This window comes from Molothrus ater, chromosome 9 (genome assembly GCF_012460135.2).
Source record: "Molothrus ater isolate BHLD 08-10-18 breed brown headed cowbird chromosome 9, BPBGC_Mater_1.1, whole genome shotgun sequence".
Taxonomy (NCBI): Eukaryota; Metazoa; Chordata; class Aves; order Passeriformes; family Icteridae; genus Molothrus; species Molothrus ater.
Genome location: NC_050486.2, coordinates 12,149,713 through 12,170,447, shown reverse-complemented (window position 1 = coordinate 12,170,447; position 20,735 = coordinate 12,149,713). Strand labels below are relative to the sequence as shown.

Below are 20,735 nucleotides of genomic sequence, written 5' to 3'. Positions count from 1 at the left end.
GTTTTCTATTGGTAAGAGAACTCCTAAGTGTCTGCGAAGTTGAAAGGCAAAATTTAACATCTAATGCACTTTAAACAATGTATGCAGTACGTTTGGTTAATGCACTACAACAAGTGATGCCACAGAGATACCTGGTACTCTTCTTATCCTAGTCAGCAGCCCAAGACTGGAGTGGATGTCAGTGATCTGAAGCAAAGGTTTCTGGAGGTGTCTGCAGGGTAGGAGCTGATACCAGCAGGTGCAGTTTGCAGCCTCAGGTAAAAGCAGGTCCATGTTCCTGCAGCATTGCCCTCTGAGCCTAACTACAGTTAGACAAGTCTTAAATAGTCACAGCAATATCTTTATGCTGTTATGCAATTAAAGATGGAATGAAAATGTAAATGCCTCGTTTTTATTTAAGCAGTCCTTTGACATGCATTATTTTCAAAACTGGAACTATCTACAGAGAATAGTTTAAGCATTTCCAATTCCAGAGGATGCATAGTGCCTGTAACAATTAAGGAATGTAGTGGAGCACCCAATTCCACAGTGGACATCTGCTGTAGAGTGCCTGAAGCAATCTTCTCATCTAGAGCACCAACGCGAGCAAGGCCAACACAAATTGTGTTTTCAGTAATTTCTGTAAGAAAGAAGATGAAATGTTTAATTTATTGACTAATGGTCCTATCATAAGGGAAAAAATACTCAAAATGCTTAAACCTTTACACTGCTTTCTTAAACCTATTAAAATATTGGAGTGGCCTAGAAAGAAACTTGCTATTCAAAGAAAATAAAACTTAAGGATGTTGATAAGGAAGAATTCATTCAGGAATTGTGTTCACTTTGAGGGACTTGCTGCTTCTGATTCATTCTATGTAAAGGATAAAATTAAGGGATTTTCATTTTAACAGTACTGAAGGAATAAACTTCTTAAATGAGTAGACCTAGATGAATTTGTAAGAAAAAAATTCTGTGACACAATTGCATCATCTTTATGAGCTGCTGTGCTTTTACCCTTGCTCTCAATAAACATTTCACAGTTTGCTCCTGACCAGTGTTAAGAATTCAAGGTGAAAATCACAGTTCTGCATCTTTGGGTTAACCTAGATTCCTGCTGGTGTTCACACAGAGCAGAGTGTGACCAGTCTAAGTAAAACAGAGCTGAGATTTTTTTAAAGCTTGACTGATCTAAAATGCTCCGAATCCTTTTGCCTCCTGCAACTCTAATGGCTCAAAGAGCTCACAGTTCCACATGGATAGAAACAGTGCAGGGTTTCCAGACTGAGGCTTTGACTGTAGCTCCAGGAGCCACCAGTGCAGCTTCACTGCTGCTCACTGAACTGTGCTGGGCTCAAGCTTGACTAAATCCATCTCGTGACTGGGATTTGGGGCAGCCCAAATCCACTGCAGAGCAGAATTCTGGGAGTCAGGGGAGGGGAGTGGAGTTCAGAGGCTCATCAAGAGGTGTGACTGGAGAGGGGTGGTAGCAGACAGAAGCAGTCCAATGATACCTGGTTTTTCTCCTTGGAGCCTCCTGTTTTGAATAATGGCAAGAAGCTGTTCTGCAGCTTGATTCACACTCATGTAACGTGGTGGCTCATAAATCTTTCTTCCTCTGCAGGGAAGGAAAAGCAGAGAAATTTTACATATAGCCCATTTTGTTATCCCCAGCAATCTTACAGCTTATTTCAAAAGACCTCTAGACCAGCAGATTGAACTTAAACAGGCCCAGGCTCTCAGGCCGGGTCTTATAGACAAGAGCAGAATTTTTAAAGAATACAGAAATCTGTTGTGCTCTCACCACACCTGTGAAACAGCTGGGCTCCAGCTGCCAGATCATTTAGATCCTAAAAACAAATTCAACTGCTAGAAGCAAGATGCAGGTTTTGCAGCTACTCTTGAAGGATGCATTAGACCTAAATCCAAGGGCATACAACTATTTTTCTGTTAAATGCCCTGTAGACAGATGATTACAGACTAGAAATATATCCTTAAATGAAATGCTGCTTTCTTTGCCAACTGTGGATTCAGTCAAACAGATTTTATTTTGAAACTCCAGAATAAACAAACCTCAATGATACTGTGAGACTCCACAATTGTTAATTTAGAGCAGTTACAGCATGTGTATAGAGGAGCCATTTATATTCACCCCTGTGAAAACATACAGATTGCAGAGATGAGTAAGATGTGGCAAAAGCTTTTTGACTACAGTTAAATGAGCATAAGAGCATTTTCTGTATATTGCTTATTTAACTCTTTAAGAAGGGTGTTATGTATTCTGCACTTTGCACTGTTCCAGCCAGTGTACCAAGAATAAAATTAGAACACTGTTTCAGATGTTAATCTGTTTCAGGAGGTGGCAGAACAGTAGAGAAATAACACTTCATTCACCAAGAGGAAAGCCTATCCCTTTCTGACTTAGTCCTTCTCACAGGAACAGTTACAAAAAAGATCATGTTCTGCTGCAACTCCATTCACTTACTGTAAATAAAGCCAGGCCCTATTGCAAGGAACAAAAGAGTTTCACTCCTTGGAAGAAACAAAAGACAGTGGCCACCAAGAAGCACGAGAGAAGAAGGCAGGTAAGTTCAGTATTAGATTATGGGCAAAGAACCTGTGTTCCTTGTACAAAAAAACCTTTGTAGGGGCACTGTGTGTTTCTATGTATTTTCAAAATGGTTACTCACTTCATGAGATTCTCCAGAGACTGCTCCTTCACTTTAATATCTGTAGAAAAAAACACATTAAAACACAGCTTTCCTACAAGCTTCCCACTTAGTTTTCTATGTAGGTGAAGCTTTAATAACATTTTAGCTATTATTAATATTATAATATTATTATATTTTGCTATTAGAATATGGATCACACTGTACTGTTTCATCTGTTAGTTAATCTCAAATCCTGTGACTTTATGCATGTGATTTTACCCAACAATAGGGCAAATTTCACAGATTTCAGAGCAGCACAGCCAAATAAAAATCCTGGTAAATATACAAATAGGCATATTTACCATAAGATAGTTAAATACTAGCACATTTGAGCACACACCAGTTCATTGGGACTAAATTATGAGCACTTTATGTCACAGAATGTAAAGCAGTCTGACTGCTCGACAGTGGTTACATCACTGCCATGCAGGAACCTGACTTTCATTAGCACTTCCTTCCTGTCCCAATCACAATTTAGAACAAGCTTCTCTTATGGGAAAAGAAATGGATTTGGGCAAAATTGAAATAGAGAAGGGGTCAGGTAGGTAAGACTCTGCACAGCTGCCAATTTTATGAAACAAATTGACCATAATCTTTCCAAGAGGAATCCAAATGTTACCTGTACTCAAACACCCTTGTCCCCCCACCATACAGAAAGCTGGACACATTTTTAACCTCAAATAAGTATTCCTTGTTATATAATCAACTTCTAAACCAAAGTGACCCAGATGAAAGGGATTAAAATGCAAAACTGCAAGATTGTAAATGCCCAGTTTACCAAATTGCTTCTACATCCATGAAGTCACTTTCAGATCAAAAGTTTATCAGCACTAACCTTTTTAATGCCACATTTGCTTATCTGGTGATCTAGTCAGTTGGGTAAACACTCAATACATAAACTAAAAGGCAGGAGAGTGGCTGCTGCTCACCAAGTAGGCACAGGGTATGCATTCCATTCTGCCTGTTCTTCTCAATCTTGTCAAAGAAGCTCTCTGGCTTCCATGTGTCTGTCCAGAATACAATGGAAACGGTTTCTCCAAAATTGTACAACTGTAAAACAGAGCAAATGCAGCAACACACATGAGCAATAAGAAACAATAAGAGCATTCAGTAATGTTAAAGGCCAAGTAATGAACTACCTGTAAAGTTTTTACTGCTTTCACCTTTCCAATGCATAATTAGTAACTTTCAATTTCTACTTTCTATTGTTACTCAACTCTGAAGTCCTTTTAAAGGCAAAAACTTTGTAAGATTAGCACCAAAATTATTATTTGTTACTTCTTACTTTGGCTAAAGGTTTTTTATTTCTTACTTTGGTTAAGATTAGACAGCTTGGAATAATGCTGTAATTTAATGTTTTGATTCTACTGATTTGGATGGCATTTTGCTGCAGATGGAAGCTTTAACAGGCAAAAGAAGTTAGAGTCTAAGGAGATAGTGGATATGAAGATCTGAATACAGATTGTGCAGGAAGCAGAGAGGTACAACATTGTTTATGCACATATGGAAAGAATATTGCTAGCAGATTCTATGTCAAGCATACTGTCATGGTTTGACACTGGCACAATGCCAGTGCCCCCATGAAGATACCTTCTCCCTGGTTTCTGCTGTGAGATGTGACCAGGAATAAGCAAAGCAGGCTCCTACTTAGGGAAAAAAGAACCAGAACTTTATTAACTACTCTACAACTACAGATAAAAAGGAACACACACACAGGGAAAATGAAAACCTCACAAATGCATTTCCTCCTCCCCCCACCAAATTTCCAACACATACTCACTGATTCTATTCTCAGCCTTAACACATTTATTACTGTAAGTCCCTCATCTTGCTGAAGACATTTGAAGCCATAGTCTTGCCAATTATCTCTGGTGATAATTTTGGTGATGCAAAAGGGAAAGTCATATGTAACTTAAGGCAGTACCTCACTTGGAAGTAGTTTTTGTCCTGAAATAGGGGAATACCAAGCATCAGTTTTGGTCTATTTAGCTCTGGACTGGGGCCACCCCAGATGGATTTTACAGCTTGCCAATATTCTGTCTGCTCAAGCCCACCAGAGAAACAACAGCTACAAGAACTACCCTTCTCATTTTCTCTGTACTCCTGGAAGGAAAAGCTGCTTTTCCAAGCCCATGAAAGGAGACAAAGGCACTGTGTGTGCTTTGGCAGAGGACCCTGTATAGAAGCAGCTCTGGCAGCTCTGTGCCATGTGGGGATTCCCCTATACATACTTCTGTTGCTGTGGCATTAGCCTGTGGCTTTAACTCCTTGATGCTGGTAGAGCAGAACTTGAATCACAGCAGAAACATGTTTATTTTCAAAAGCTCAAATTTTACCCATTCATGTTGATAAAATTTATTCAAAGATTCCTGGAAGATAACTGAAAACACTTCCTCTTTTAAGTATTTCATTCTAGCACAAGGACAAGAACATACTGGGTACATTTCACAACCTAAAGGTTCTTCCAGTAAAGTAAATACAGGTTGAACCAAATAAGTTGCTCCTGATGTAACTTTTCTGATGCTAGCTATTTCAAGGCTGTGTTCTAGAAAATGAAAAGAAAAATCAAACTATGCTTTGCCTATTTTTCATGTGGCTGCCTAGAACTCATTCCCATTTTGTACCAAATCTGTAGAAAAACTATTAGAACAAGAAGTTTCTCCTTCTCCATGTCACTGTTAGAGCATCTGGGAGCAAGATACCTTTAATCTCCCTGGTAGCATTCCTGCAAACTTCCAGAAGTGCTGCAATGTCTGATACCAACCTAAGAGCTCCCCATCAGCACCTGAAACCACTGCAGCCACTTCCCCAAAGCAGCAGTCCTTGTTCAGGACAGAAAGGGGCCTCAATTAACCTTAAATCTTTCTTACCTTGGCCCTTTGGCATTTTGATAAATCAAGGAAAAAAACTTCCACCTCTGCGCTTTAGGAAAGGAAAGGAAAGGATATGCAAAAATGGGAAAAATGTTAATATCTGTGAGGTATTTTGTTGGGAATCAGAACTCCTAAACCACTCTGCCACATGTTAAGAATGAGTTGGACATTCAAATTTATACCATACATTGCTGATTCTGATTGTTATCATTCTCTTTTCCATTACTCATTACAAAGATTCTCCATCCTCTTTGCCAACAAGAAGTTAAGCAAGTTATCCTTTCCCCTGCCAATCATTCACTAATCTGTCCTTTGTTTACAGGGTTTTGCACTAATACTGAAGCCTGGTTGTCAAAAAAGAGAAACATTTTTGTCAGAAATTGCCTGTCTATTCTGTAGAAATACCTTCAGAACACCGTCATGAACAATTGATACTACAGAAAACTGTACTTAGTCTCAAAAAATACACCTGTTTTCTCAGCACCTGGAAAGCACAGAAGTAGTTTCTACACCAATAAGATAGAGTAGGACATATTTTATTAACCTCCTGGAGATGCTTTTGCAGTTTATACCCCTCTACTAACTAAACTTGTGAAGAACATATATCCTAGGATTAATGTGCACATATTCTTACTTGAAATTAGAGGGAAGAACACTACTTTGGAAAGTCCCTGGTACACCATCAATCTGAATGCTGAAGAACTGAAGTAGTAAGTGGGATACCTCTATTGTGTTTGAATACTTATAACCAATTACCTTACAAACAGTTCTACAGACACAAACCAGTATTTCTTTCTCATCCAGTATTTGATCTCTGCAGATGTGTGATATTTAAGCAAACATAGGAACTGCTCTTCACCAGGGCAAGCCTGCATTAAGAAGGACATAACTGTATCAGGACATACACTTTAAACGTTCTCCCTGTACCTCATGCAGAATTCAATTTGTTCCTAATTTAATTTCCTCTACTGTGCTCTAATTTCCACCTTTTGAACTTGTGAATGAAGTATCTGACTTTCAAGAAAAGCCTTGCAGCAGAGAAACCAGTAAAAGCCAAAAATTGCACTACCATCCTAAGGATTCAGGAGTTACAGAAGACAGCAGGTCCACTAAAGACAAAACCCACTGAAATTAAAATCCATTCTTTCTACAACCAAAAAGGCTGCAGAGGGTCCCAAAATTCCAGGAATCATCCTTCTCACTGAAATAGAGCTGCCTGACATGTTTGTTAACCAAAGAGTGTTACCACACAACTAAGGATTACGGCCATGCTTTGAGACTGTTCAGGAGTTCAGTAAGATGATGAGCCGTGTGTATTTGCAGAGATCAGGGATTGGCTGCACAGTGGCTGGCACAGCTCTTAAGAGAGGCAGCAGCAAATGAAATTTCACAGCCAACTTGTGTGTGCTGCACTCTACATGAAGCATGAGGGGTTTAGGAGTGGGCAATGTGTGCTCTGTAAAAGCCCCAACATCTCAGGCACCACACTTGCACTGTGAGCAGATTTGTTAATGTGCCTACATTCTGCTCAGGCACAAAAGTGCCAGAATTTCAAAGGGGCACAGTGAAATGGTTGGACAGATATTTCATGTTTTCAGCTTGGAAACCAAACTTCTTACCTTCTCCTCAATGCTCAAAAACATCACAGAAAAGTTTCAAAAGGTCCTTTTGAAAGACCTCAGTCTTTGGAAATACCCCTTTCTCCGCACCCTCTCAAGTAGTGACTGGCTTAAGCAAAACTGTGCACTCAAATTTTGCAATGCAATAGCTCAGGTCAGCAAAGGAAGTCAGCACTCCACTCTGAGGCAATGCCCTGCTGCTAGAGTTTTCTGCCTCACAAAATATGGCAGAAAGCTGTTCTTCAACTCACAGTTACATCACCTCAGAACAAGGTATAACTTCCTATTTTATTTACACACATGATATGAAAGAATGATTGACAACTTTTGGTGCTTGTTTTCTGTTAGTATTTTAACCTTTCTATTAATGCTATTTCTTATTTTACTTCTTGTTTATACAAGCAGAATTGATTGCAAATTGAGAGGCCAGAATGAACTGTGAGAGAAAGTACCACAATCTCACCTTGGGAAGTCTTCATGCAAGTGGAATTTCAATGAAACTGCTGAGCCACTTTGTTAAAGACCAGTCTGATATCAGATACCGGAAACTGTCCTGATCAATTGTCCTCACTTGAAATCATGGTGTGGTCAATCACCACAAAAATTTAGGGCATAAAAGACGGAACAAGCTGAGACTAAATAGGGAAATTAAAAAAGGAAGATCCACCATCCCCTCTAGACAGTACTAAAGCAAGCAGGAGAGAAGATGCAAAATAATATTAAAGGTCAGTTGGCCAACAGCTGCAGAGAAACCAAGAAGTAAACATTTCAAAACACAGACATCTATTTTTACAGCATCTTTCCCAGAATTATTGCTGTATCAGCTTCAATGGTGACACAGCAATTTTTCACTTATAACCTATCTCCTTTCCTAACATTTCAAATAGCTTCAGAACTAGTCAGGTCTGGTTCTTCCCAAAAAAAGGAGTTACTACATTCTTCATACCTGCCATCATACACAACCAAATACCTGAGACCTCATAGGTCTGAAATGCTACAAAGCCATGTTCTGGTCCCAGGTCACACTGCAGATAGTTCTCACAGCACAGGAATTATGTGAATTATGGAAATTCAGACTCTTCTCAGCCTAATCGCAACCCGCTTGTAGGAACTAAGAGGCCTTTTCTCCTAAGACTATTTCTCTTGGAATAGTGCATTTAGAGACTGCAGAGCACCTTGCATTATCCCAGGTTACTTCCTGATAGATCCAAATGAGCATACCCAGAAAAGCAAAGAGATATTTTCTTTGTCTTTGTCATAAGGATTCTGATGTGATGCTATGCAATGTTCATCCTCAAAGATAAGGAACCTGAGTCAGGTTTTTCCCTTTATTCTCCCTAACCTGTTAACAACCCTCCAGATCACAAACATCAAATTATAGGGCTCCTGCTGCTCTTTGTATTTTATATTGTTGCTTGATAGCAGCTTAAGAAGTTGTGTGATTGTCAACAAAGTGGTAGCAGAATCACTCAATCTTTGTTTTTGCTTGGAATTGGTCATATGAAACAACCACAAGCCTAGCTCTAGTCCTTTACACTACCTTATTTAGTATCACAGACCTTTAGCAACTTCAAATGCCTCTCATGAGAACTTTCACATGAAACTGAAAAGTTTTACCATTCACCTAGATGTGGCTTTGACTCCTTTTTGTACTGCAAGCTGAGGGATCGCCCTAGCTGTCCCAAAAACCTCCAGTGCCCTTAGTACATGCCAGAGAGAAAGGAACGGGGAAGAAAACACATTTGGCTGAGGGAAACCCACTCCATATAATTGCAGTCTTCAGAAGGCAGCTGAGACAAATCACATAAAATCAGTTGAAGGGACAAGCACATTTTGCTTTGGCTGCCTCTTGGATCTGCTTAGGAAATAGCCACTCCACAAGCAGAACAAAATTCAACTATCAAAATACTCAGAAAGCAAACTTGCATAGGAGAGGATTTGCCCTCCAAGGTAATGCCATCTTATTTTTAAAAACCTTCTAAGATTCTTTCTGTCACTATCAAGCAATGTTTCCTTCCTGCCCTGAAGGTGACTTGGGTTACTAATATGAAATAAAGATATCTAAAAGAAAAAAACCCCAAACCTGATTAAATAGATGTTTCTGGGTCATGTTTGCTGGTGACAAATAGCACTAAGTTGGACAGCAATTGTAAGTAATGAAATAATGTGACTAGCACTGATTTAACCTTTAATTGGCTTGAGAAACAAATGCCAACTTCTTAAAGGCTCAGAAACTGTTAGTAACTGAAAAAACAGTGATAGAAAACAGTTTAACAGTCAGTAATTTTGTGTACAGTCCCTCCTATTAGAGCAGAGTGGTTTTGAAGATCAGGGCACACAGAGAGGGTGGGACTCAGAGGCTCCACTCCTGCAGCTACCACAGGGTTTCTATTTGACTATGAGCACAGTAATTAGAGATAGCATCCTTCAGCTTCTTCATCTTTAAGTACTTGACACTGGAAATGTACTCACCTGTTCAGCAAAACCTCAAAAATAACACAGTAAGCATTGCTTTTGCATTTAAGAGACCAGCTGCTAGCAAAAAGGCTATTTTCTATTTTATAACTGTAATTTTCTTACAAGAATTAAGTGGACTGCAAACATAAAACCCAAGATGCGTCACTGAAAGAAACAAGGGCACATGCAGATGTTTGTTCTGAAGGTATTCAGCTGGAAAGTGGGTACATCTCAAAAGAAAGGCAGCTCTTTGCTGTTACGTGTTTTTTCCCTAGCTACCCAATCAAATGCTTTCAAAACGAGCAACACCATTCAGAAACGAGCGTCTCATTTTAGCCTTTTCTCTCATCCTGTGACTTGCCTCCAGCTTTGCGCTTCACTTCTCAGTCCTCTTTCTTTATGTTAGTGCCATGATCTCAAGCCATTTCAAGTTGCATCATTCCTTCACATGCACCACAGGTCAGCATGATGCAGAATCTTCCAGATGTGTTTGACCAGCAGCAGTTCTACCTCAAGGACACATTACCAGCAGTGGGTCAGAGAGAATTCTGTTCTGAGAACACCACTCTGGCCAGTGACCTTCCCAAACCAACCCAGATGTCATGCATATTAGAAATGAAGGAGAAATATGCAAATTAGAGATCCTCATTTTCCTGCCTCTTTATTCTAGGGCTAAAAGCCTTAGCAATCAGCCCTATTCTGAAAAACTGAGAGTGGGCACAGGTGCTGTGCTGCCCTGGCAGTGTCTGCAGATACCAAAGTGCCTGACTGTTCTCACTGGCGCTTGCTCCCCACTACAAGAGGAGTCAGAGTGACAAACACACCCATGTGGCAGACTCCAGACAAGGGAGGTGAACCTGCAGAGAACATGCTAAGAGGCACTGACATAGGAGCACGTTTCTTGGCTTCTCTCCCATAACTGTATTCTTTTGTTTTTAAGGGAAAACAGCTTCTACAGCCTTGGAAAGAAAAAAATCTGTTACAGTGAAGCACAGCAAAAACAGTGGAAAAGAGAGAGGCACTGCAAATCACAGAGCCTTATGCACAGTCAGACTACCACTTTGCTAAGTTATACTATCCCAGCACAGTTTATCAGACTGTCAGAGCTTCCAAGAAGTTTAATTTTCAAAATTAAAACCCCACTCCTTTTTTCAGTATTCCAAAACAGTTTCACTAATTCTGTTAAATGATGAGATAGAAAAAAAGTATTTGAAAATAGATATGCACCCCTCTTTATTATTTGGCAAGAACTACAACTATGGAATGAAGGTAACAAACCATCACTGATGCTGTACCAACTTCACTAAATCACTGTACAGGAAAATTGCACAGTACCAGAATGTTGTTGGCTGCACAGAAACATTGCTCTGATGACCAAAGATGTTCTTTTGTGACCAGACTGTGCTGTGGCTGCATTTCACTGACCGCCTAATCAGCAGTTACAGCTCGCTACGCACATGGCTCTCTGAACGGCGTATAAAGGTGTTTCCTGTTTTTCTCTACTGAGAAAGAGAGAGGGTTTGTATCACAATCAGATTAAAACAAGACAAAAAGCAAAGCCTTTTCTGTGGTGAAGCAAAAGAGGAATCCCTCCCACTGACAGGAACTTTACAATTGGAGACACAATAACTACAAAATTAAATTGATGGCAGGAGACAGCCATGGAATGTAAAGGCTTTGAAAGAAATTATAAATTTTCAACACAACTCTAGTTAATCAAAGGCTGCTTTTTTGTAAGATACACCTCACTTGCTGTTTATGCCAGTAAGGAGCAATCAAGACTTAAATGTACAACTGGTTATATTCAGCCGGGTAATGCAATCAATATTTCCTAAAATGCCTTATACGACAACAGGAATGTGGACTTAGGAGAAGGCAGCCCCTCCCAAGCCAGAATGGAAAAGGGGACTAATGCCAGAGTGAATAACATCACATTTCCTTTATGGTCTGCTCCCTTCAGCAAGGGATAAGGAAATAGCAATCTAATCACCAAAACTCTGCATATGTGAATAACCTTATGGACTGTTTATAGTCTACTCACATTAGGTTTCTGGCTTTTTTTCAATTAACCTAAAAGCTTCATACTGCTCCTTCCTATGCCTGAACTGTGGGGGAAGCAAACTTTCAGAAAACTTAAAAATCTCTTTGGGCCTTGCATCTTCCTTCCTAATGAATGTAAGAGAACAGTAAAAAAGAGAGCAAGTAGTAGAAACTAGTTGTCAACAACCTGACAGCAGAAGCAAACTTTGCATGACCATCAAGCCAAAAGGGGAAGGGTGAGCCCCAGCCACAACTCTTGTTTTACCCACCCTGATAAGTGCAGTCATGCGACTGCTGCTATTTGTCTGCTGGGTTTCAGACACCAAGAAGCCTATTTCCTTTCTAAAAGATAATTTTGCCCAAGTCTTGCAGCAATAGGCAGGTATTAATAAGAATGTGCTCACAAGAGAATTATAAAGAGTGTGAATGCTGTGCAGCATTCCCTTTAGCATTAGCTAATGGGACAGGTGTCACTGCATTGGTTTTGAGACAGGTCAGACAGGGTGCTCAGATTTCTAATGAAAACCACAGATTATACCCAAACTCATTGCAACAGATTTTCTGCTGTTGGCCAGCATTATATAGAATGGAGTTTGGAGTATTGGAGTAATTTGAATGTACCAAGTGTTTGCTGAAATTAAAATAAATTGTGTTCTTTTGTGTACTGCTAGGAAGGAATTCCTCCTTCAGTGTTGGAAAGTTATTGTTCAAACCCCCAACTTGTCTGTATTACACTTACACTCCTATGCTTGCTTTTGGCTTTTATAAAGTGGGAACTTGGTTTCAGGGTCCCCTACACAGGGAACCATTCTGAACCTTGAGAGGGCAGGTTCTATGTTAAAGTGATGAATGAAAACAAGAGGAGGAAGCTTCATCTAATGTATATGTGATTAGTTATGATTTATACACTGCCACAATATCTTTAATGAAGTAAAAGTAATAATGGACCAATACATGTGTAAAAGGAAGTATTTTCTTGGGGAACACTAGACCTTTTCTACTTTAGCCATTCAAGATCCACAAAAACTGTCATTTGTTTTACTAGTCCTTGGCTAAGCAATCCCTCCTCCCTCATCAGATTGGCAGAAAGTGGAGACAGATCAAATTTTTAAAAGAATGAGTGGATCATATTCAAGACTTTGGAATTTTGATCTGAGTTGGACATATATGCAGGTTTGTGCACATGTTTCTTATATGACAAGATCAGCATAGTTGTCTACAGTATAACAACCTTATTTAAGAATAAACTTATCAGGTATTACCTGATTTTACCATCAGTAGTAGAAGGAAGCCAACATGAGCAAAGCTTCATCTGTAAAATAACTTTAAATACCAAAGGCTCCTGGGGCAGAAGGAAGTTAGAAAGCAGAAAAGAAGTGTTACTATCCATTTTCATATGAGTTCATTAAAGGGGCTTTTGCTGACATGTGGCATGCTAAAAGGAAGTGTTAAAAATTCTAAGATTATGTGTACAGTTATTACAGATCCTGAAATTTGGGATTGCAACATGCACTGCCACAGCAGTAGAAGAGCTCACCAGTTTTAAGCTTAGCAGTTGTGAAACAACATATATGCATACACAAAAATATTACCTGTAAACCACAGCAGCCCACTGCATTCATTATTGAAGCATTGTGAATGACCTTGTAAGGAATCCCCAATTTTACTGCACGTAGCACTAAATCACTGTGTGTTGTGGCCCTGTGGTAAGAAAAGGAAAGAATTAAACATTGCAAACATGGTGTTACCAAGTGTTACTATGAGTATACTTTGTTTTGGAATAAAATTAAATCCTTCACAACAAGGACAATGCAGAGGTGGAAAAATGGCAACAATATCCTAGTGGTTACAGGAAAATAAAAACTCCAGTAAGGCTTCCATGTCATCTTCCCCAGCTGACAAGCCAGGCATCCTCAGTATGGTACAGCCCTTTGCAGCTTTCTGGCATCGTTAGAACTGTAACACTGTTACAGTGTTACTTTATAAAGTAGCCTTGGCAAGTACTTGAAAAGGGAAGTTCCATGTATCCTTTGTCTTCTGCAGGTGTCTGTTGAACATGCATTGAACTGTAAAGGTCAACTCTGTTTGGCACAAACTTCCACAAAACTCCAGGATTTCATTACTGGCTGCACAGCAGGCCCTCTCCCATCTGCACCCGTGTGTGCCAGGAAAGCCCCACGCTCAGACATGAACTCTTAACAGACAGAGGTGAACTGCATGTTTACTTAGAAAAAACATCCTTAGAGTGAATCAATTTTTCTCTTAGTTAATCCAGATTACTCAAATTAACAATGCCTAAATCTGAGTGATAAAGTTTATTCTGAAAGAATATTTTAGTTTCAAACAGAGTTAAGTTCAGCTCCAGGTCTAAGGCTCAATAAACACATTGCAGTGATTGACTGCTGCAAGAATTACTGAGTTTGCAGTTAAGCAGTTGAGATTAGAGCCTTTCTAAAATGGTCAGTACATACAGATTAAGCAAATCTTTGAACTGCAACAATGTTTACATATGTATTTTGCTTGTATGTATGCTTCTATGTATATGAAATATGAAAATGCACCTACCCCTTGCCTAAATTTATCAGACCTGATCAATGACCTTTGACATCTCATTCCCAAGATGAGACCACACACTTCTGTGTAGCCATTCCAAAGAAGGAAGGAAAGAAATAACATATGGCCATCAGAACAATGAACTAGGAAAATTGCTTTCACCCTGGCCTTGTTCAGTTACCCTAACAGAATTCCCCTGGTTCTAGCCTGATAACTTCAGTGCTGTGTGTCTGACCAGCACCCCGTCAGCAAATCAAGTGCTTCAGACTGGAACACAAATGTGGCAGCAGCTGGCAAAGCTGTCAAGATCAATATTTTTAAAAAGAAAACAATTTCAGCAGAAGAAAAAAAGATGAGGAATGTCAATTTGGGAAATCTGACACCCTTATACAAACAGGCTCCCAGACCTAGGAGAAGGCAGTAAAGTGATCTGAACCAATACTTTAGTTACTATACAAACACTCCTCACTTCCAGAAGCAAAGGGGATTTAAGAATGTCTGCTCTAAGAGAAGAGGAGACTGGTTTCACAGCCTTGTGTTATTCCCTGCACATACAAAGGACAAGGAGCACTGGAGGATTTTGTGGTTATGCTAATACCGACCGAGGCATCAGCTGGCTTTATTCACTGAAATTTGCTCCAGACAGTATTTTTTTTCTCCCAGTTATAATGACTGTAGCTAAAGGCAGAAGTGCCCTTATGGGCACTCAGCTAATACCAGGAAAACTTTCATGGAGCCCTCCCTCTACAACCAAAACTACAGCAGTATTTTCTGTCACTGACACAGAGGTTAAGTTTTATGGGTAGTAATAATACGGATGTTAACACCAGCCTAGAGTGGTGGACTTTCCATTGTACTACTAAGAGCTAAGAACATAAACATTTAAAGAGAGAAGCAACTCATTCAAAAAAAAGGGTAGTTTTTAACAATAATGTAGTATGGTAACCAGAACTGAAGTATTTTGACATTGAAACTTATGATAACTGAGGCAGATCATAATACTGCTTACAAGTAGCAGCTACATTTCAATCCATGTAGCTTGTTTTTTTCATCTTGTGTATTTGTACCAGTCACTGGCTCAGAGCACAAGGGTACAGGTAACATGGCTCTACACTCTGCACGAATCCTAGTTTGAATGTAAGCATGGACTGCAAGTGTAATCAATATTTCTGAAATACAGAGTCATCTGCCCATAATTAGTTTAATATAACATTCTCTTGCCAATTGCCTTCAACCTATATTTACATAAATTATCAGCTTTTGACAAATGTGCACATTGCTCCTTTTTTCATAAACTCCATTTTTTCCCTCACAAATAAGGTTCTCAGATTTCATTTTTCTTGTGCCCCTTAACATTGTGGTAAAAATCTTGCATCACCAGCTGGAGATGAAAAGCTCTTCTGCATGGCTTGACATTACAGATTGATGATGCCTGACCAAAGAGACAGAAGGAGATCCTTCTGGTCATAGAAAAAAGCCTATACTTTCCAGCAGGAATAAAAGTGGAAACAAAAGACCTAATAAACCAACAGGACAAGACATTTATAATGACATAAGTGATTTTAAAAACTAGCATATATTGAAGCAGATTATACAATCAATAATCTATATTGATTCTAAAATAACTGACTATAAAAGCTGCAGTTTATAAGTGCAAACAGCAACTAAAAGAATACTCCTCCAAAACAGCACATTTCTTATTTATGTGATAACACAGAATTTCTTCTGTTAGCAGACAAATCATGAGACAAAGCATTTGTTATAAAAGGTAGCACAGAAAATAAAATTATAACAAATGAAATTATAAGTATCTGCTGAAGGAAAGATTCATACATCCTGGAGGGTCCACATTCCTATCTATAATGGACACCTGGGCAAGGAAACTCCAAAGCAAGACAAAGTGTAAACAACTATATGTATATTTTTAATACAGTAAGGAATATACAGACATAAAAAGTGTTTCTGGTCTGAAAATCAGTTCCCTCAAAAATAACTACAGTTACAGAGTTGGCTTCTTCCTATTGAAAAATAGAGTGATGAAGCTATAATTAAAATGTTGCACTGTCTTACCCAAAAGGATCACCAACCACAAGAAATGCGACATCACAAACATCAGCTTCTTTTAAAAGGCTATCTGCTTCTTGTTCCACCATTTCTCGGTCAGCCAAAATCAATTCTTTTCCATAAAACTTTTCCTAGAAATTGAAATTAATAATGAACATCAAAATAAGACACTTGGGAACGTTTCTGTATGTCTCTGGGTGCTCACTCAGGCACACAGCCAATGGACACTGGAATAAGTAACTTCGTTATTCTCCCCAGCAGCCTGCCCCATGTCTTGGAGAACCTCACCTCTGCTTGCAAGAACACCTGAGCTTTCCACAGAGCAGCTTCTGAGCTGACAAAAATTAGTGAATGTGAACTTTATCCTGATACTGACTTGGTGTTCCATGCTTTCTGTGTCACTGGAGCAGCTGCACCTCAAGCAGCCCAGTCCCACCTGCACTGAGGGTACCTGGGTGCACTCCAGGCAGAGTTCATTTAACTTGTGCTGTAAGGCACCCCCCCTCCCAGGCTGAGCCTAGCTCCTGGGCTACTTACAACACTGGCACCAAACCAGGCACAAATACCACACTAGCTACACCACAACCTGTTCTCTCAGATTCTTCCTTAGTACGTTTTAGCTAACCACATCTAAGGACTGACTTCATATTAGTCCTTCATCTTGAGTTCTCTTTCAGAAATACTTTACCAAGTATACAGGTAAACATCTATTTGATCCTGTCCTTAATTTTTCTTCAGCAGCTCAGTAATCACGGTGTTTCTTTGTACATTTTAAATGCCTTTATTTCCAGAATCAACTTCACACATGTAAATGAAACTTCAGTTAGTTCTAGAACATGTTTTCTGGTCACACTGAAAACATCTGCCATGTTGTGTCACCATGCATTTTACATGCTCTTTACATGAATAAAGTTTTTTTCCATGACAAAGACCAAAAAAGGTGGTTTTGTTCACAGTAGTAGTCAGCAAATTTGTGTGGTATTACAAATAATAATAAATTGATAAAACCATTGAAGTCAGTTATCATCCAGAAAGGTTTTCCTCTGACTTCCGTGACTTCTTTGCCCACACAGAACAGTGAATTGATGAGAGAACTGTAATACCTGTACAGAAGCAGAGTGGTGCTTCCATAAAAAAATCCATCCCATAGTGACAGTAAAACGTATGGGACCTCTGTTACCAGGCTACATGCCCTTCCCCAAATATAAGTTCCTGTTCATTTTTGAGTAGGTTTTCCTAACTGTATAAAATCAGGATATTATTTTCCTTGTGAAACAGACTGCAACCTGCACAGATTCAACAGAGAGGGGACCAAATCAATGTGTAAGCAAATCTTGCATCTGTGATTCTGAACCACTGACAGTCACCCTGGAGTAATGCAGAGATCTGCACTGAACCAACTGTAGGAAATTTTGACACCCCACTGGTTTTCATCAGCCCAGATGCACATCAGGACAAGGGGAGCTGGGCTGTAAGGCAGAGCACTCCATTAACACCACAGATCCCTTCCATGGGCTGCCACTGCACCAGCCTGGCTTGGGCCCAACACTGTGAGCAAATGCAGACTCCAGAACAGATTGGGTGCAGCCCCAGGAACACACCTTTCAGTTTGGCTTCATCCAAGGGAATCTATTTGCATGCTTTGAGACTGCTCCACAATGCTAATCAAAGCATGCTAAGTAGAGAATATGTAAACAGTAAAATGTAGACTCACTGGGAGGTCACTGATCCCAACAGTTCTTTCACCAAACTCAGGGCCAATTTGGATGGTCAACATCAAATAACTTAATATACGTTTTAGGCCATCCCAATAAACAAGCAAGTCTTGTCATTTGAATTTTATGACCTGATTTTAATGCCATCAACAGAGAAGGATTTCTGGGAAATGTCTGCAGGTAAAGATCTGCTCTTTACTTCTTGAGAATTTTCCTCTAACTTTTCATGCTGCTTAGGAGAGAATGACCACCAGATTAGTAAATAAACTATTCAGCTTTGTCACTTGTATGTAAACCAGGCTGCACTATAAACACTTGGTTATTAACTCCTATATTCCCTCTTAGATGTTTTAGGTAAAACAACATTTTTACTTTGTTTTTATTGATCTTTTCATCTCATCTTTGGCATTTCAAGGTTTGCAAAATAATTAAAATAGTAAGAAATATATGACAATAAAACCCAAAATAACCACATCAAAAACTGTCAGCATTTTCCTATTATTCAGTGTTTTATTTTCAGAGGATAGGAATCCATTAATTTTTCTACTGATAGCAAATGCTCATTTTGAAAAGTAAAAATCTCCAAGTAATCCTTTCCATTTAGCAGTTTTCCAACTATCAAACAACCACAAAGAACATTTTGTTTTGAATGGACTGACTACAATTTAGCGTACAGAAAATGAACATAAACCACAGAGCATACCTTCATACAGCAGATAAACCAGAGATGCTCCAAATATTCTAGCCTACCTGGTACATGGAAACCATGTAATGCTCATTACAAGCTATAGGTATCACATGCTCTATGTATCTGCAGCTCTGCATACAGGTACATTATGGCCATACAGCACCAAGGCCCAGACAGCATCAGCTTATTCAGAGGCAAGATCTCTGGTCTGTGGGCAGCTATGCCATTTTTTGGTATTATTTCTGCATTAAACTTCATCTTTCTGTGACCATCTGTGACCTCCTCAGAGTTAAGATTTGCACATTTTTACTACCCTTGTCTTCCACGAGGTGTGTTTACTAACAAAAGCTTTATCTCCACGTTGTCCAACAGCCCAGCTCTGACTGAACTGTGCCTCTTCTGGGAATCCCAGCACGGTGAGGCAGCCTGGCCCCCGTGGAAATGTGACATAATGAAATTGCTATTCCCAGCAGGTATGCCATGACACCTCCGGCTGATACAGAGGTGCAGGGCTTCAAAACATGTACTTTTCTGGTATGACTTTTGGGTGGGGGGTTTTTTGTTGTTGTTTTTAAACAGATTGGACACTTTCTAACCAAGTCCTCCAGTATCTCAGGGTTTACAGATACTGGTAGGCTTTGAGATGAAAACTAGTGCCAACAGTTGTAGGAACATTTTATTTTTGCTGTAGTCTTCTTGCAAATTAGCGAAACAATTTCTCCTAGAAAACACGGTATGTGAAGGTCACGTACATGAATCTCCCGAGAGCGGGCACCGCTCATTTCTCCCACGGACCCACCAGCCCCAGCACGCCCCGGCCCGGTGGCACCAGAGGCCTCGGGCCCTGTGGCCGGACCTACCAGCGCTTCCTTGCCCACGGTGAGCACGGACGTGTAGGCCTCCAGGTACACCCTGCGGCAGCGCCGCACGGCCTCCAGCCCCTTCACCGTGATGTCCTCGGCATCGCCCAGGCCCAGCCCCACCAGGTACAGCATGCTCGGGGAGCGCCCGGCCAACACCTGCCTCACGAGGGAAACCAAGCGGCCTCAGCCGGGGCGCCGCACGCCCCACCCCTCGCCGGGACCCGGGCCCAGGTCTGGGGACAGCCCGGCTCTCGGCTGCTCGTTTCCCGGCTCCCTGCCGCTCGTTTCCTGGCTCCTAACTCTCCGTTTCCCGGCTCCTCTCGCCCGGCTCCCGGCTGCCCGCGGCGCCGGTGGGGCGCAGGGGCCGCCGGGAGTTGTAGTCCCGGGCCGCAGCTGGGTTATGGCAGCGGCGGGCAAGCCCGGTCCGGGCGGTGTCCCCACAGTGCCGGTCGCCAGCGGCCACAGCATCCCGGTGCTGGGGCTCGGTAAGTGGCGGCGGGCCCGCCCAGAGCCCGCCTCCCTGCCAGAGGCGTTGTGAGAAGGCGGGGGTCACCCCGGGGCCCGGCCTGGCCGGCTCGGCAGGTTCGGCGCTGCCCTTGGCCCGCAGCCGGACTCGCCTCAGGGCAACCCGGACCGGAGCCTCCTGCCGAGCTACCGCGCTGAGCCGGGCGGGCCCGGTGCCCCTCCGAGAGTCCCGGTGCCCCTCCGAGAGAGAGCCCTTGTGCAGTCGGGTGAAGCTTCGTGCCCTGCCACATGCCAGCAGCTCGGCCTGCTGGGCAGCGCTGTGCTCGCAGCAGCGCTTCCCTCCCAGCTACCCCGCGGCCATGTGCCGTGTTGGGTGGCTCGGGTGTGTCTTCTTCGGAAGCTTGGGAGCAGATTTCTGTTTAGAGCAGATTCTCATGGTAGAATGAACCTTACCGCACCTGTTGAACTGAGATCCTGTGTAGGAATCTCAGCATCTGTGAGGCAGAAGGGAATGATGGTTGATGATAATGATGAATATTTGATGCAGCTGTCTATTAAACAGTCACTGCATAGAGAGCAAAATGGCTTATGTTGATCAAAAATTACTGGGTTGTGTTTGGTTGGGGGTTTTTTTGCTGTTTTTTGGTTCATTATTTTAACCTGTGACACTTACTGCCAATTTACTTTTCTTGGAGATGATTTTATAAAATT

The 20,735-nt window shown here is 41.0% G+C and overlaps 1 protein-coding gene across 1 annotated transcript; it reads right to left on the bottom strand.

The window, feature by feature from the left end:
* Positions 1–369: 369 nt before the first annotated feature.
* DPH5 (diphthamide biosynthesis 5) lies at positions 370–20,040 on the bottom strand. Its single transcript, XM_036387795.2, is given in 9 exon segments — positions 370–619; positions 1,491–1,594; positions 2,667–2,706; positions 3,617–3,737; positions 13,269–13,377; positions 16,300–16,424; positions 19,557–19,735; positions 19,738–19,814; positions 19,816–20,040. Coding segments are annotated over 9 exon segments (1,191 nt in total). The 5' UTR covers positions 20,028–20,040; the 3' UTR covers positions 370–395.
* Positions 20,041–20,735: the final 695 nt, after the last annotated feature.